Source organism: Vombatus ursinus, unplaced genomic scaffold (genome assembly GCF_900497805.2).
Source record: "Vombatus ursinus unplaced genomic scaffold, bare-nosed wombat genome assembly UNPS02014799.1, whole genome shotgun sequence".
NCBI classification, from domain to species: domain Eukaryota; kingdom Metazoa; phylum Chordata; class Mammalia; order Diprotodontia; family Vombatidae; genus Vombatus; species Vombatus ursinus.
Genome location: NW_020954577.1, coordinates 13,816,408 through 13,829,532, shown reverse-complemented (window position 1 = coordinate 13,829,532; position 13,125 = coordinate 13,816,408). Strand labels below are relative to the sequence as shown.

General features: G+C 48.3%; 1 protein-coding gene across 2 annotated transcripts in view; it reads right to left on the bottom strand.

The window, feature by feature from the left end:
- The window catches only part of SNX13 (sorting nexin 13), a 120,547-nt gene extending 111,015 nt beyond the window's left edge, over positions 1–9,532 (bottom strand). The window contains exons 1-2 of one of the 2 annotated variants that reach the window (XM_027872260.1): positions 9,461–9,532; positions 2,068–2,155 (exon numbers count right to left, since the gene is read on the bottom strand). In XM_027872260.1, the coding sequence (XP_027728061.1) occupies positions 2,068–2,076 (9 nt within the window). In that variant the 5' untranslated portion in view covers positions 2,077–2,155; positions 9,461–9,532. The remainder of the gene's footprint in view (positions 1–2,067; positions 2,156–9,460) is intronic. The other variant, XM_027872259.1, reaches the window with a different exon arrangement.
- Between the last annotated feature and the right edge of the window lie 3,593 nt (positions 9,533–13,125).

Genomic DNA, 13,125 nt, shown 5'->3' with positions numbered 1-13,125 from the left:
GCTGATCTGGCCATCTCAGAAGCTAGGCCAGATCAATCAATCAACAAACACTCCCATGAACCGGGCAGCTCAGTCCTGCAGACAGAAAGCAAGCCTTAGAGGAAGGTTAAGCTAGGTTCAATTCCCCATCTGATGCCGGCTGGGTGGGGAGCTGGGGCTAATCATTTGTGCAACCTCTCAGTGCCGCAGACAACCTCTAAGACCATAGGTTACCTAAATGACTTAGACACAAAGGGTTAGTACAAACAAAACCAATGCAGTCAAAATTTGAAGGAAAGCAGGAAACTGGGGGGAAAAAAACTTGACAGTAAGTTTCCCTGATAAAGATCTGATTTCTCAAATAAATAGGAAACTGAGTCAAATGTATAAAAATCTGAGTCATTTCCCCATTGATAAATGGTTCAAAGGACATGAATAACCAATTTTCAGAAGAAGAAATCAAAGCTATCTACAGCCACATGAAAAAAATGCTTTAAATCACTGCTGATTAGAGAAATGCAAATCACACCCATCCAATTGCCTAACCTGACAGAAAAAGAAGATGGCAAATGCGGAAGGGGATAGGAACAGCGGACACTAAAGCACTCCTGGTGGAGTTGTGAACTAATCCAACTACTCTAGAGGACAATTAGGAACTAGGCCCAAAGGGTGATAAAACTGCACCTTACCCTTTGACCCGACAATACTAGGCCTGCACCCCAAAGAGGTCAAAGGAAAAGGACCTATGTGTACAAAAACATTCGTGGCAACTCTTTGCAACGGCAAAGCATTGGAAATTGAGGGGTGCCCGTCGTTTGGGGAGTGGCTGAGCAAAGAAAACTGGAGTTACTGGGCAGAGGTGGGACGTGGCCAGGTCTGTGCTCTGGAAACATCACTCTGACAGATGCTCACAGTGCACGACACTCAAAGGTTTTCCAACGGGCCTAGACCAAACCAAAGAGCAGAGCTGAATTCCTCTAAGGGTCTGAGCAGAAAGAGACTTTCCTTTTAAATTTCTTTGGCCTGAACACAGGACTATAGTAATTACACCCCAAGTATATAATGTACTTTATATAAAAATATAAACAACTCACTCACTCTGAATTTGGTGGGGGAGGAAAAGAACGATGACCTTTGACCAAAGAATGAATTTCAGACTCATAGAAGCTCAATGTTAGAACATCTAGTCAAGCCTGTACAAGCCTAAACAAGAACGCTTGTGTTCATCCAACCTTTGATTTCTGACTTCTCCTGAGTGGAGGGTCCACTGTGGGACGGCTCTCGTTGCCGTTAAGTTGCTTTTGGTTTTTGGTTTATTTGTTTTTCCCTGAAGTCCAGCCTAAACCAGTGTCTCTAGATATAAGCCCTCTGTGTTTAGTCAATCAGATCCCTGAAGACAGCTCTGAAGGCTCTCCTCCTCACCCTCACCCCCAAATCTCCTTTTCTCCAGGCTTATCCCCAAGGCTTCTTTTCTCTCAGTGTCAGTGGCCAAGAGTGAGAAGAGTAAGGGAGTTCAATCAAATGGAGAACAGCTGAACAAACTGTGATACATGAATGGAATAAAATTTTACTGTGCCATAAAAACAAGAGAATTTAAGAAATACGGAGAGACTTAGATGAAATGACACAGAGCAAAGTCAGCTGACAGACAGGAGAAATTTATACAATGACCATAATAATGCAAGGGGCAACAAATCTGAAGGACCCAGGGACTCTGAAGCAGTGCCCAATGGTGATTTCATAAAGACTGTGAATAAAACATCTTTCATCTCTCACAGAGAAGCAATGGACTAGACGTACAGAACCAGATCAGACAAGCTGTTGATTTGTTTTCCCTGACTGTACATATTTGTAATATGAGAATGTTTCTAGAAGGAAGAGGTAAGTTGATAGAGCTAGACATGGAAAAAAAAGTCAATATTGTATTCCCCAAAATTAATTATTTTAATTGCAAAAGATTCCTTAACAAATTAAGGTGGTTGTACTGATATTTAATATTAAATTTTCAATAAAACTTAATTTCTAAAAAGTGAATATTTACTGGGAGAATATACAATCAGATTGGGAAACCTAACAAAGGAGGGGTACCTGCTGCATTTGGCCCGACGTCTCCTTGGGCCTCTTGTCATCACCTCCTTGTAAATGCTCCAGAGCCTTCACACAGACATCCCTAGAACTGAGGAGGTAAACAAAAATGAGAGCTGGAGTCAGCCCTACCAGCCAACAAGTACTCATTATGCACCTACTAGAGCCAGGGACTATGCTAAGCACTAGGGCATAAAGGCAAAAAATAAACAGGCCCTGCCCCCAAGGAGTTTCTATTCTATTGGGTGAGATAGCATGGACATCTAAGTATACACAAAAATGGACAAGGCACCCGGAGCTGGGGATCAGGAAGGGCCTCACCGAGCTGAGCTACGGAGGACATGACATACATACATTCCATGTACGTATATACTGCATATGTGGACGCAGACTTCATTCTATACAGGAATAGTCACGAGCCTTCTCAGTCAAACCAGGCAACCCAGAAACCAAATCATCCAGGTATATTTAGCCTAACGCAAGGATCAGTCTACAGTTCAGTTCAACCAACGATAAGCCCCTGCCCTGTGGGAGGCACTGAACATACAAAGCACAAAATTAAAATCGCTCCTTCCTCTCCCCTCCCCCTCTGCATTCTGGGGGGGGGGGGTGATCTGGCACTTCAAATCTGGCTTCCAGGCTTACAAAAGCCCATTAAGGCAGGTCGTACCAGAACCGTTCTCCCCATGGTACAGATAAAGAAAAGAAAGTTCAGGGAACAGAATGCTTTGTTGGAGCAGAAGGTCCCACCCCCACGCCGTCCTGCACCCAGGGATGGCATCCTTGGCGTTCAGACCACACTCCTCTTTAATTTTTTGGCAGCGATCACTGAGGAGACATTTCTGGAGACTCACTAGACAACTTCTGAGGAGTCCATGCGACATGACTATTCTGTAACCCTCTCTAGCTTTTGCTGTAGATTTGACTATAAGCACAGACACTAGAGGTCAAGGTGTGGGCCTCTCTCTGAAAGGACCAACGCTTTCTGCTCATTTGCTCTTCCTTCTCTTTGCGGCCTAATGTTTAACAAGTCTAATCACAGGCCTTCAAGAGAGAAGAACCAACCCTTGGTGACTTGATCCAAATCCTTATTAAGCCTCTGACCTTTCCCCACATTGTTTCTTCAGTGTCAAAAAGACTGAGCTTCGAACGGCAGCCTCACTGGGCTCGACAAAACCCACCCACTCCATCTCAGTCACAGATCTCTTATGTTCTACACATGAAGCACATGACTTCGAGGCCAAGCGCCATTAGCCTGCTTCAAATGAGCTGAATACAGTGCAAACAATTCCCCCGGGGGATACGTGTATATAAATCATTCTTTACTCTTTCTCGATTTCCAAACTTTATAAAAGAAACCAAACCTCTCTTCCTGACTTCTCGATGATTGCTGAGGGGGCCTCTCCTCCCCCACATCCAATCAGCTGTCAACTCCTGTCATTTTCACCTTCATAATATGTCTCAACATGGGCTAAGCTCATGGGAAATCCTTTTAGCAGCTCCATGGAGCATGGATTGGGGTGGGGACAGATTTGAGGCAGGAAGACCAATCAGAAGTTACTGCGATATCAGGGCTTAAAAGCACCTGAACTAAGGCAGGGGCTGTGTGAGTGGAGAGAAGGGTCCAATGAGAGAGAGGTAGGTTATAGAGGTAGAAAACATGGCCAACGAATGCATGTGTGGGAACACGAGAGCAAGTGAGGAGTCAAGGATGACACCTAGGTGAGCCTGGTAGATAAGAAGAATGGTGGTAACCTTCAACAGAACAGAAAAGTTTGGAAGAGCTGGGAGCCATCTGAGGGAAGACGGAGATGAGAAGCTCCGTTTTGGACATGTTGAGTTTGCGATGTCTCTGAGGTATCTAGTTCTCAATGCCCAAGAAGCGATTGGTGATGTGGAAGTGAACGCTCAGGAGAGAGTCTGGGGCTGGAGGTCAGCTCTCCCTGTTCTCTGACTCATCAGTCCCTTTGTGGTCCCCTTCCTTTCCAACTTGTGCCCAGAAGTGCCTTTGAAAAATTCCTCCTTCTCTATTACACATTTGATCCAAAATTAACCAAGATTATCACTACCATAGGAAACTTGAAGAGAGAAGTACCAGTAACAAGGAAAAAATTTTAAGTGAAATTCAAGAAAAGAACCGAAAACACTTGACAGGAGGTGCAAATTGCCTTCTTAAATCTGTACCAAGTCTACTTCCTCATTCTCCTTATGGGACCTGCCTTTTGACAAGCACCTTCACGGAAAATACATGATAAACTCTTACTTTTTTGTTTTATTTACTAACAATCAGTACGGTTTGTTTTATTTTACAAGAAGAGTATTTTGAATATTACATTACAGTAACATAAATTAAGCAGGTTCTTTGGTGGGTTCACCTAGAAATTTTCTGATTTAGTTCTGATTAGTTTCTAATAGGAAAATCTATACAGACCCCATTACAAACTTGGGGTGAAATATGGGGAGAGAGAAATACTAGCGACCTACTGAGAGTCCCTGAATTGGTCCAAATGAGCTGAGAAGCCACTGAAAATTCTCCAGAGAAGGCATGAAACTGGACCTGCCCTTTAGTACTCAGCACAGGGCTTGACACGTGGCAGGTGCCCAATGAACACTTGTTAGATTGATTCGAGGTCTGCCATACCACTGCTGTGCATATATCTGAAGAGGTCAAACACAGAAGGAAAAGTGCCAGCTAAATAAAACTACTCCTAGAAGGACTTTTCCTATCAGGAAAGAAATAGAAACAAAGTTGGTGGCCCCCCATTAGGGAAGCACCCAACAAACTGGGGTGAAGGGCGGCGTGACAGTCTTTTGCCATGCGAGAAAACAAATATTAAAAATTTAAAGAAACTTGGTAAGACTTTAGACAAATGGATTCTGGGCAAAGGAAGCAGAACCAAGAGAGCAATGTACCCTACAGAACTAGGAAAAGGTGACAGAAAGAAAACATGGCACAGCTTGTCAACACAATGGCCAGCCCTGAGTTCAAAGGGAAGCCTCACTTCCTCCACTTTCCCAAGGGGTGGCAGGCTCCAGGTGCAAAGGCCCACATCATCCCCCCCGAGCAAGCACAGGTCAGGCTCTGTTACAAGGAACGCTTCTACTGGGAAGGGAAGGATGCTGGGGAACAAGACAGTTATAAAAAGAAGTACAAATAAAACATTTTTAAAACAGTATTTGTAAAAAGGGACTGAGTAAGATCCTGGCCCAGGAGCACAGGTAAGCTACCTGAAATGTTCACCGCAATGGGTGGCACATGGGTGATCTTAGAGAGGGGGGCTGGCTGGCAAAATTGCAAAGCAGAAGGAACGGTTTCGTTCTTGGTATTTATAGCTCTAGGACTCATCACAGTGCCTGACACATAGCAGGTGCTCAATCAATACCTGCTGATTGATTTAGAAACCAACAGACCTGGAGTCTATGTATCGTTCTCTTACTATGGCAGTTAGGTGGGGTAAAGTAGACAGAGTGATGGGCTTGAAGTCACAAAGGTCTGAGTTCAAATTCAGCCTCTGACACTTGCTAGCTTGTGACCCTGGGCAAATCACTTAACCTGTCTCAGTCTCCTCATCTGTAAAATGGGGACAAAAATATCACCCACCTGCCAGGATTGTTGTGAAGACCAAATGAGATAATATTTATAAAGTCCTTTGCATAGCTTAAAGTACTATAGAAATGCTAGCTATTATTTTTTCAATATAGCTGTGTCATTCTGAACAGGTCTCTCAACCTCCGAGAACCATGATTCTTCACTTGAAAAGGGGTAAGAACATGATTTCTAGGGTTCTCTCTAGCGTTAATGATCCACAAGTCTATGAGAATACTGAATTGACCAGACTATCCCATTCCTGAATCACTTTGCATAAAATATAAGCTTACTAAAAAGGGCATTTTACACAGTATTTTCAAGTAACCTATTAACAGTGTTTCCACCCCTAAAAAATTACAAGTGGGAAAAAAAAGGAAAATTAATAGAAATGAAATGAACTGAAGGAAGAGTTCTCTCTTACCCTTGTGGAGAGAAAGATATAAAAACGCATTAACTACCAAAGAAATATATTTTTTTAAAATATCTAAATATCAACTAGTCAGAATAAAAATAATTCTAAGGATTGAAGTCAGAACACCTAATCTAAGGACATATACATGCATATGTCATTTCTGTAAGAAAACAATAAGAAATGAAAATACCAATAAAAAGGTTTCTGTTTTCTTTTTTAATCCTATAAATGACATATCTGAAAGAATCTCACACCCCTATCTCATTTTCACAGTTGCTAAGTTCAGTATATTGGTTTTCTTCGCTAAGAAATTTCCCCTTTCAGTCTGACTTCACATAGTCCTGATTAGGCTTCGTTCACATCTGCCCAAGGCTGGAGCTTCTACATTTGTTGTGATCAAGGACAAGGCAGCTTTAACTAATTCTCTTACTAGAGATAGCATGATGCATCAATGCTCCTGGCCTCCTCACCTTGGTACAAAAGCAACCACAAATAACAAACATCCTGTACCAGTTTAGGGCAAGAAAGAGACATGCGTAAAACAATATGACTGATGTAAAAAAGAGCAGAGCCTTGTGACACCATTCTCATTATCATATAGTTTCAAGCATCACAGGTCAAATCCTTCCTGTCCAAACATTACTAAGATAGGCCTAACATAAAGGGGAGAAGGGAATCAATGATAGCTACGGTATCATCTACCGGAAAATTCAGTCCCAGTTGACAAGCTAGGAAAAATCTGCCCATAAGATACATTTTTAAATGTGATGAGGATTTTGCCAGATTGTATCAAAGGTCTTTCTGGCCAATGCAATGCAAGTAGCAACAACTCACTCAAACTGAAATTTCATTAAAACAATTACAATGCGGTTACATTTTTAGAAAGTGATGATGGAATAACTGGCTTCAAAAGAGAACCAAGTAAACTGAAGGCAACCTTTGAAAAGCTCAAAAGAAGAACGTTGCCAATTAATCAAACAGCAAGCTTGCTAGATACTTAGAAATGTTGGGGATTCCAAACTTCACTGGCAGATAGTCCTATATTATTATATGCATGTGTTAAATCTATAATGTGGAAGTACTAGCCTGAAACAAGCAGTCATACTCAAAATTAATTTCATTAAACGCCATACCTTGCAGATCTGCTGCTAAAAGCCCACTTATTGCAAAGCTTCACAAGCAGTCAATAGCAGACAGCTTTCTATTCACAAAATAAGCTGAGGCTTTTCTTTTAATGGACATCCGTCCCATCACCCTCCCAAGGATAGGCAGCATGAAAGCTTCCTCTGTGGGCCCACTGAGGGTCTATCTACACCCTGAGATAGGCTGACAAGCTGACAAAGCCTCCAGAGGCTTATCATCAAAGAAGACTGGTCATCTCCTCAGTCATGGAGAAGTCAAGGAAAGGAAGAGCCCAAAGACATGTGTCTAGGATATTAATGACATAGAGAGAGACAGACACACAAGGGCACTGTCATTGCCCAGAAAGACTTAAAATCCAGAAGATGCAGTTAAGTTCTTCAACAGCTCTTTTCATACAATGCCAAACAATGACCTACAAACATTTCCACATACTGGCCTCCAAGTGCTGCCAGCTGTATGACCTAGAACTAGCCCCTTAACCTCCCGAGCCACGCTTTCTGTAAAATGGGGATAATAATGTCTGCAATACACATGGCTCTTAGGGCTCTGGCATGGGAAAAGAGGAGCTGAACCCTCTTTGCAAACCTGAAAGTATCCTAGAAACATCAGTATCACTGTGTGCAGTTCCACAAAACATACTTTCCATCCAAGCTCAGTTTAGCTAACGCCAACCACGACCTCCACCATCCTTCTCCTCCTTCTCCAGACTCTTGTGCTGAACTGCTTCTACCAACAGGCTTCCACACTGCCCGCTGCCCTTATCACGGGAATAAGGGCGGCCCCTGGCTCAAGCCAGTGCCCCGGACAGACTGGTCCTCCGCACAACTTAGCAAACCACCCTTCTTCTCACAATCCATGCACCACCCTCGCAGAATCTGAGATGGGAAGGACCCAGTGACAAATCCTAACTCAGAGTAGCAGACTGCTTTACAGACAGGGCTTCACTGGAGCAATCCTGGGAGATCAGCGGCTGACCCTGTGACTTACACTTCAGAGAGGAGGAAACAGAGGGGCTGAGCGCTCCACCTTGGGATTCGAATCCAGGTTTTCCCGTCTCGAGCTGTGTGCTCTATCCAGCCTGGGGGGGGGGGGGTGTCTCTCTGTCTGTCGTGTGTGTTGGTGTGTAAAACCCGTGCCCCTTTGGGGTGACTATCAGGATTAGAAAAGTCCAGCCCATGCCAGCTGACAAGCCCCCTGCCCTCTGACCGGACACCTGGGGTGAATGGGTGAAGGATGAAGCTCAGCTCTGGCTGGGGCCTCGGGGGCCTCACCACCCCCCCAGGACGTGACGACGTCCTTGGGGAGCCCCTGCTCCCCAAGACCCGGCCCCTCAAAGGCCTTGGCTGGGCCAGAATCCAGACCTGGAACAGCTCCCATAGAGCGGGGGAGGGGATGACAGCAAAGGCCAAGGCAGATCCCAAAGTGGCCGGGCCAGGCGCCGGGCACTGGGTTTGAATTCTGACTCCTCGGGCCGGCCTCAGTTTACCCAGATGCATCCTTCCACCTTGAGATGGCTCACCCCAACCCTGACTCGGGCTCTGGGTGGGGGGGCTCGGGAGGGTCGCGAGTTCGAGCCCATCTGTCACCCCCAAGCCAACCTCGGGACGCCCCTGGGCCAGCAGCAAGGCAGCCCCCGCCCCTCCCCACGAGACCTACGGAGGCTCAAGCCTTTATTAAGTGTCTCCGTGCAGGGCCGGGGCTAGGAACGGGGACAGAGCGACGGGTGGGCCCCAGCCTCAGTTTACCTGCCCGTAACAAGGGGCTCTCCCACCTCGGCCACCGACCGCCTGACTAGCCTCGGGCCGCGATCCCGGGGCTGGGTCCCGGTCCGAACCCAGCCTCTCTCTGCAAGGGCAGAGAAGCGCGACGGCCCCGGGGACCGGGTTCGAATCCTACCAGGGACGCCCGTCAGCTGGGTGACCTTGGGCCGGTCACGCCCCATCTCCGGGTCCCGAGAAGCGGGGCAGGACCCGCGGGGCCTGGGTTCCAATCCCCCCCGTGACCTTGGGCCGGTCGCGTCCCCTCCCCCGCTCCGGCCAGGCGGACCTCAGTTTCCCCCGGCTCCCCCTGCGGGGTCTGGGCCGGCCGGCGGCGGCGACGAGCCACCCCTCCCCGGGGAGGGCAGGGGCCGGGCGCCCCGGGGCCGGCGAGGCAGCCGCGGGCCCCGGAGCTCCGGCGGCCGGGGGCGCTGCGGGGCCGGGGAGGCCGGGGAGGCCGCGGGCAGGGGCGGGCCGGGCCCCGCCGCTGCTTACCTCTGCTAACATTACTAAACCCCGGGAAGCGCGCTCGCCCCTAGCCCCGCCGCATGGCCACGGCCGGAGCCGCCGCCGCCGCCGCCGCCGCCGCTCGTCCCGCTGCGCCCCGGGCCCGGGCGGCGGCTTCACTCGGCTCCGCGGGGGGCCCCCGCTCCGGCTCCTCGGCACGGCTGCGCCGCCATCTTGGGGAGCGACGTCCGCGGCCCCGCGCAGCGTGCGCGCCCATTGGCCGGCCGGGGCCGCCGCCGTCACGTGGGACGGGTCGCCATGGCGCCGGCGCCGGGCGCTGAGAGGGGCGGGGCGAGGGGCGGGGCGAGGAGAGGAAGGGGAGGGGACGGGGAAGGGGGGGAAGGGAGGGGTAAAGGGCAGAGGGAGGGGAGGGGAGGGGAGGGGAGGGGAGGGGATGAGAGGGAGAAGGGGAGAGAGATGGGGAAAGGGGGTGGAAAGGCAGAGGAGGAGAGAGGGATGCAGAAGGATGGGGCGGACGGAAGGAGGGGAGCCCAGCCCAGGGACAAGCCCAAACCAGAGTCTCCGAATTGGGTATAGGGGCAGCTAGATGGCGCAGTTGATAGAGTTCGGGCCCTGGATTCAGGAAGACCTGAGTTCAAATTTGGCCTCAGACACTTGACACTCACTAGCTGTGTGACCCTGGGCAAGTCACTTAACCCCAATTGCCTTAACCAAAAAACAAAAAAAGAATTGGGCATAAATCCCTGCTCTCCCCCTGAGTAGTAACAATATTATTAATAATAACAGCTAACATTTGCGTAGCACCCACAATGTACCAGGCACGAGGCTAAGCACTTTATGATTATTCTCTCATTTGATACAACAACCCTGGGAGGTAGGTGCTGCTAGGATGCCTGGCTTTACAGATGAGGAAACAGGGTGAAGTGACTTGCCAGGGTCACACAGGGAGTAAGTGTCTGAGGCCAGGTTTGAGCTCAAGTCTTCAGCCTTCAATATATAATAATTTTAGGTCAATAACTTTATAACAATACGTAACCTTCACACTTGCAGAACGCTTTTCTAATGCTGTCTTCATTACAGCCAGAAGAGAGATCTGAGAGGGTCCTAACTCCACCTCCCTACCCGGCTGAGGAAACTGAGGCCCAGGAAGGTCAATGGATGAACCGAGTCTGGAACAGGGACTTAACATCTAATCCAGAGCCCGGATCCTGCCTTTACAGAGGAGACAACTGACTCTGGGGAGAACGTGCCCGGCCCGGCCAGCTCCTTCCCCCCAGCCATGCTAGGGAAGCCACAGTCCCCACAGCACTGGATTGCTAAGAACGATGAGTCCAGGGGAAAAGAAAGCTTGCAAGAGCCGAGGCTCCAGGGGAGTGCAAGCACAGAGGAAGACATGCTGAGGGGCCGGTATTCTGAAACGTCCAATGTTGGCCTGCAGGATGGCACAGGAGGACAGTTTCCTGAGGATCCAGAAAGATCCTCCCTAGATTGTGAGCTCCCCGAGGGCAGGCCTTCCTTTTTCCAGGCAGGCGCTTGGTAAGTGTTTATTGGCTGACTAACGCAGGTTCCTTAAGCATCATACTTCCCTGGAGAGACCAAGACAAGATGCTCACATTCTGGTGGGAGAAGGGGCGTCATTTCAAGGACCCTGCGATGTCATCCTCTTGGTTCTCCCTGGATCCAGGACGCTCACAGCTCAGGGATTTACTCAGTCATCTTGGAGAGTTGTGGAGGGGGGACCACCTCTGCCGCCAGTCAGTGAGAAGCTTCTCTTCTTGACCTGTCCAGGGTGGAAGGACCTTGTGCTCACTGGTGGAGACTCTGGAGGCCAGCTCCACCTCCATGCCCTTGGGGGCATCCGTGGGGGCGTGGCCCATCCTTGCTCCCACCCCTCCTCGATAAAGGGAGGCAAGGGAGTCATGGCACCCCCCCATTTGCCTGCCCTCCTCTCCATCAAGTCTTTGAGAAGAAGCTGTGCGCATAAGGGTGACAAAAAGAAGGCAGCCTTTATAGACAACCTGCTGGAGAAGAGCACATCTTCACCACTCCCTCAGTTGTTAGAGAGACAGAGACTGCAAAATCCTACTGCGATTCTTGTTTAATTACCAAAAACAGTAATAATTGAAAACCAACCATTTTAACAGAGGTGATCATTCAACAACGTGTCTCCCATGACTAGGTCACTCCAATTCCTCTCATCACACATTGAGCGTTTGGTCTAGGTAAGAAACAGAAATCCAGGCGGGTCTGGGTGCAGATGTTACCCCGGACACATGCTGACTGTCTGGGCCTGGAAAGTCACTTTTCCTCTAAAAGCCCCCACGGCTCTCCAAAGCTGCAACCTGCAGTTGCAATTTGCCAGTCTCCATGGGCAGAGAAAGCTCCTTCTTCAAGACTTCCATTATGCCAATAAACACACAGGTCCTGCCTCAGCACAGTCTGTCCGAGCGTAAGGCACCAGGATCTGAAGATAAGGACAAGGGCGTCTTTGGACGTCGTGTTGTACTGGGGGGTGCTAATGGCATGTGGAAAAATAAGGAAGTGGAAAATAAGTAATCCGGAGGGTGGGAGAGAAGAGTCTGAGCCAGGGGGGTCAGACAAGGCTTCAAGGAGGGTGGAGACCTAAGCCCCAGAGCCTCGAACAGAAGGAGAAATGAGGAGAGGACACTTTCCAGCCATGGAGGCAGAGCAGACCATGCGTGGGGAGATGACATGTCATATGTGCGTGTCGTGTATCAAAGGGAGCAAGGAATCCAACTTGCTGCAAATCAAAGTATAAGAGGAATGATTGCGGGGGAGGAGAAGCAGAAAAGTAAAAAGGGTGCCATATTGTGAAAGGCTTTGAATGCCAAACAGGAATTTGGTTTTATTGACACAGCTACGATGCAATGGATCTTCCTCAATGCAGGGAATGTTGATATGCTCAGATGACCTCTATGAGATCCAGGGTGCCTTAAATGAATAAATGAATGAATGAATACATAGATAAATAAATAAATGAATGAATGAATGGATAGACAAATAAAGACTAGGCAAGTAATAATAACAACTGGCATTTAACATTTTAAGGTTTGCAAAGTCCTTTCTATGACATCTTATCCTCACAGGAACCCTTAAGGAAGGTATTAGTTACTAGTCTTCCCATTTTACAGATGAGGAAACTGCGGCTGGTTTGTACAGGGTTATAGCAAGTGGCGGAGTTGGGATTTGAACTCAGGTCTTCCTGGCTCTACTCCAGACACTGCACCACCCAACTGTAATTCTAAGAGGAAGAATGTGTGGTGCCCAGGTTATGGCGAACGGCTGCAGAGGTCCCATTAGTACATAACCGTGGACAATCATCCGGTCCCAGGAACGAGTAAACACATCAGCATCAACATATCATGCTTTAAGGTTTACAAAACGTGTTCCGATGACATTCCCCAGTAACTTCTGACTCACCTACAACTCACTGGTCTGATAACTTCAATAATTCAAGGAACTCCTGGGAAAAGGAAGAAAGCCAAAGCAGACGGCCCAAAGGGAGGCAGCATGGCCTAATGAAAAGATCACTGGCTGTGGCATACCAGGCTCTGGGTTCAAATACTGCATCTGATGCTTGCTGCCTCTGTGACCTTGGGTATGTCACTGGACCTCCGTTTCCTCGTCTACAAAATGAGGGGGCTATGCTGGACACAACCAGTAGAAAAATG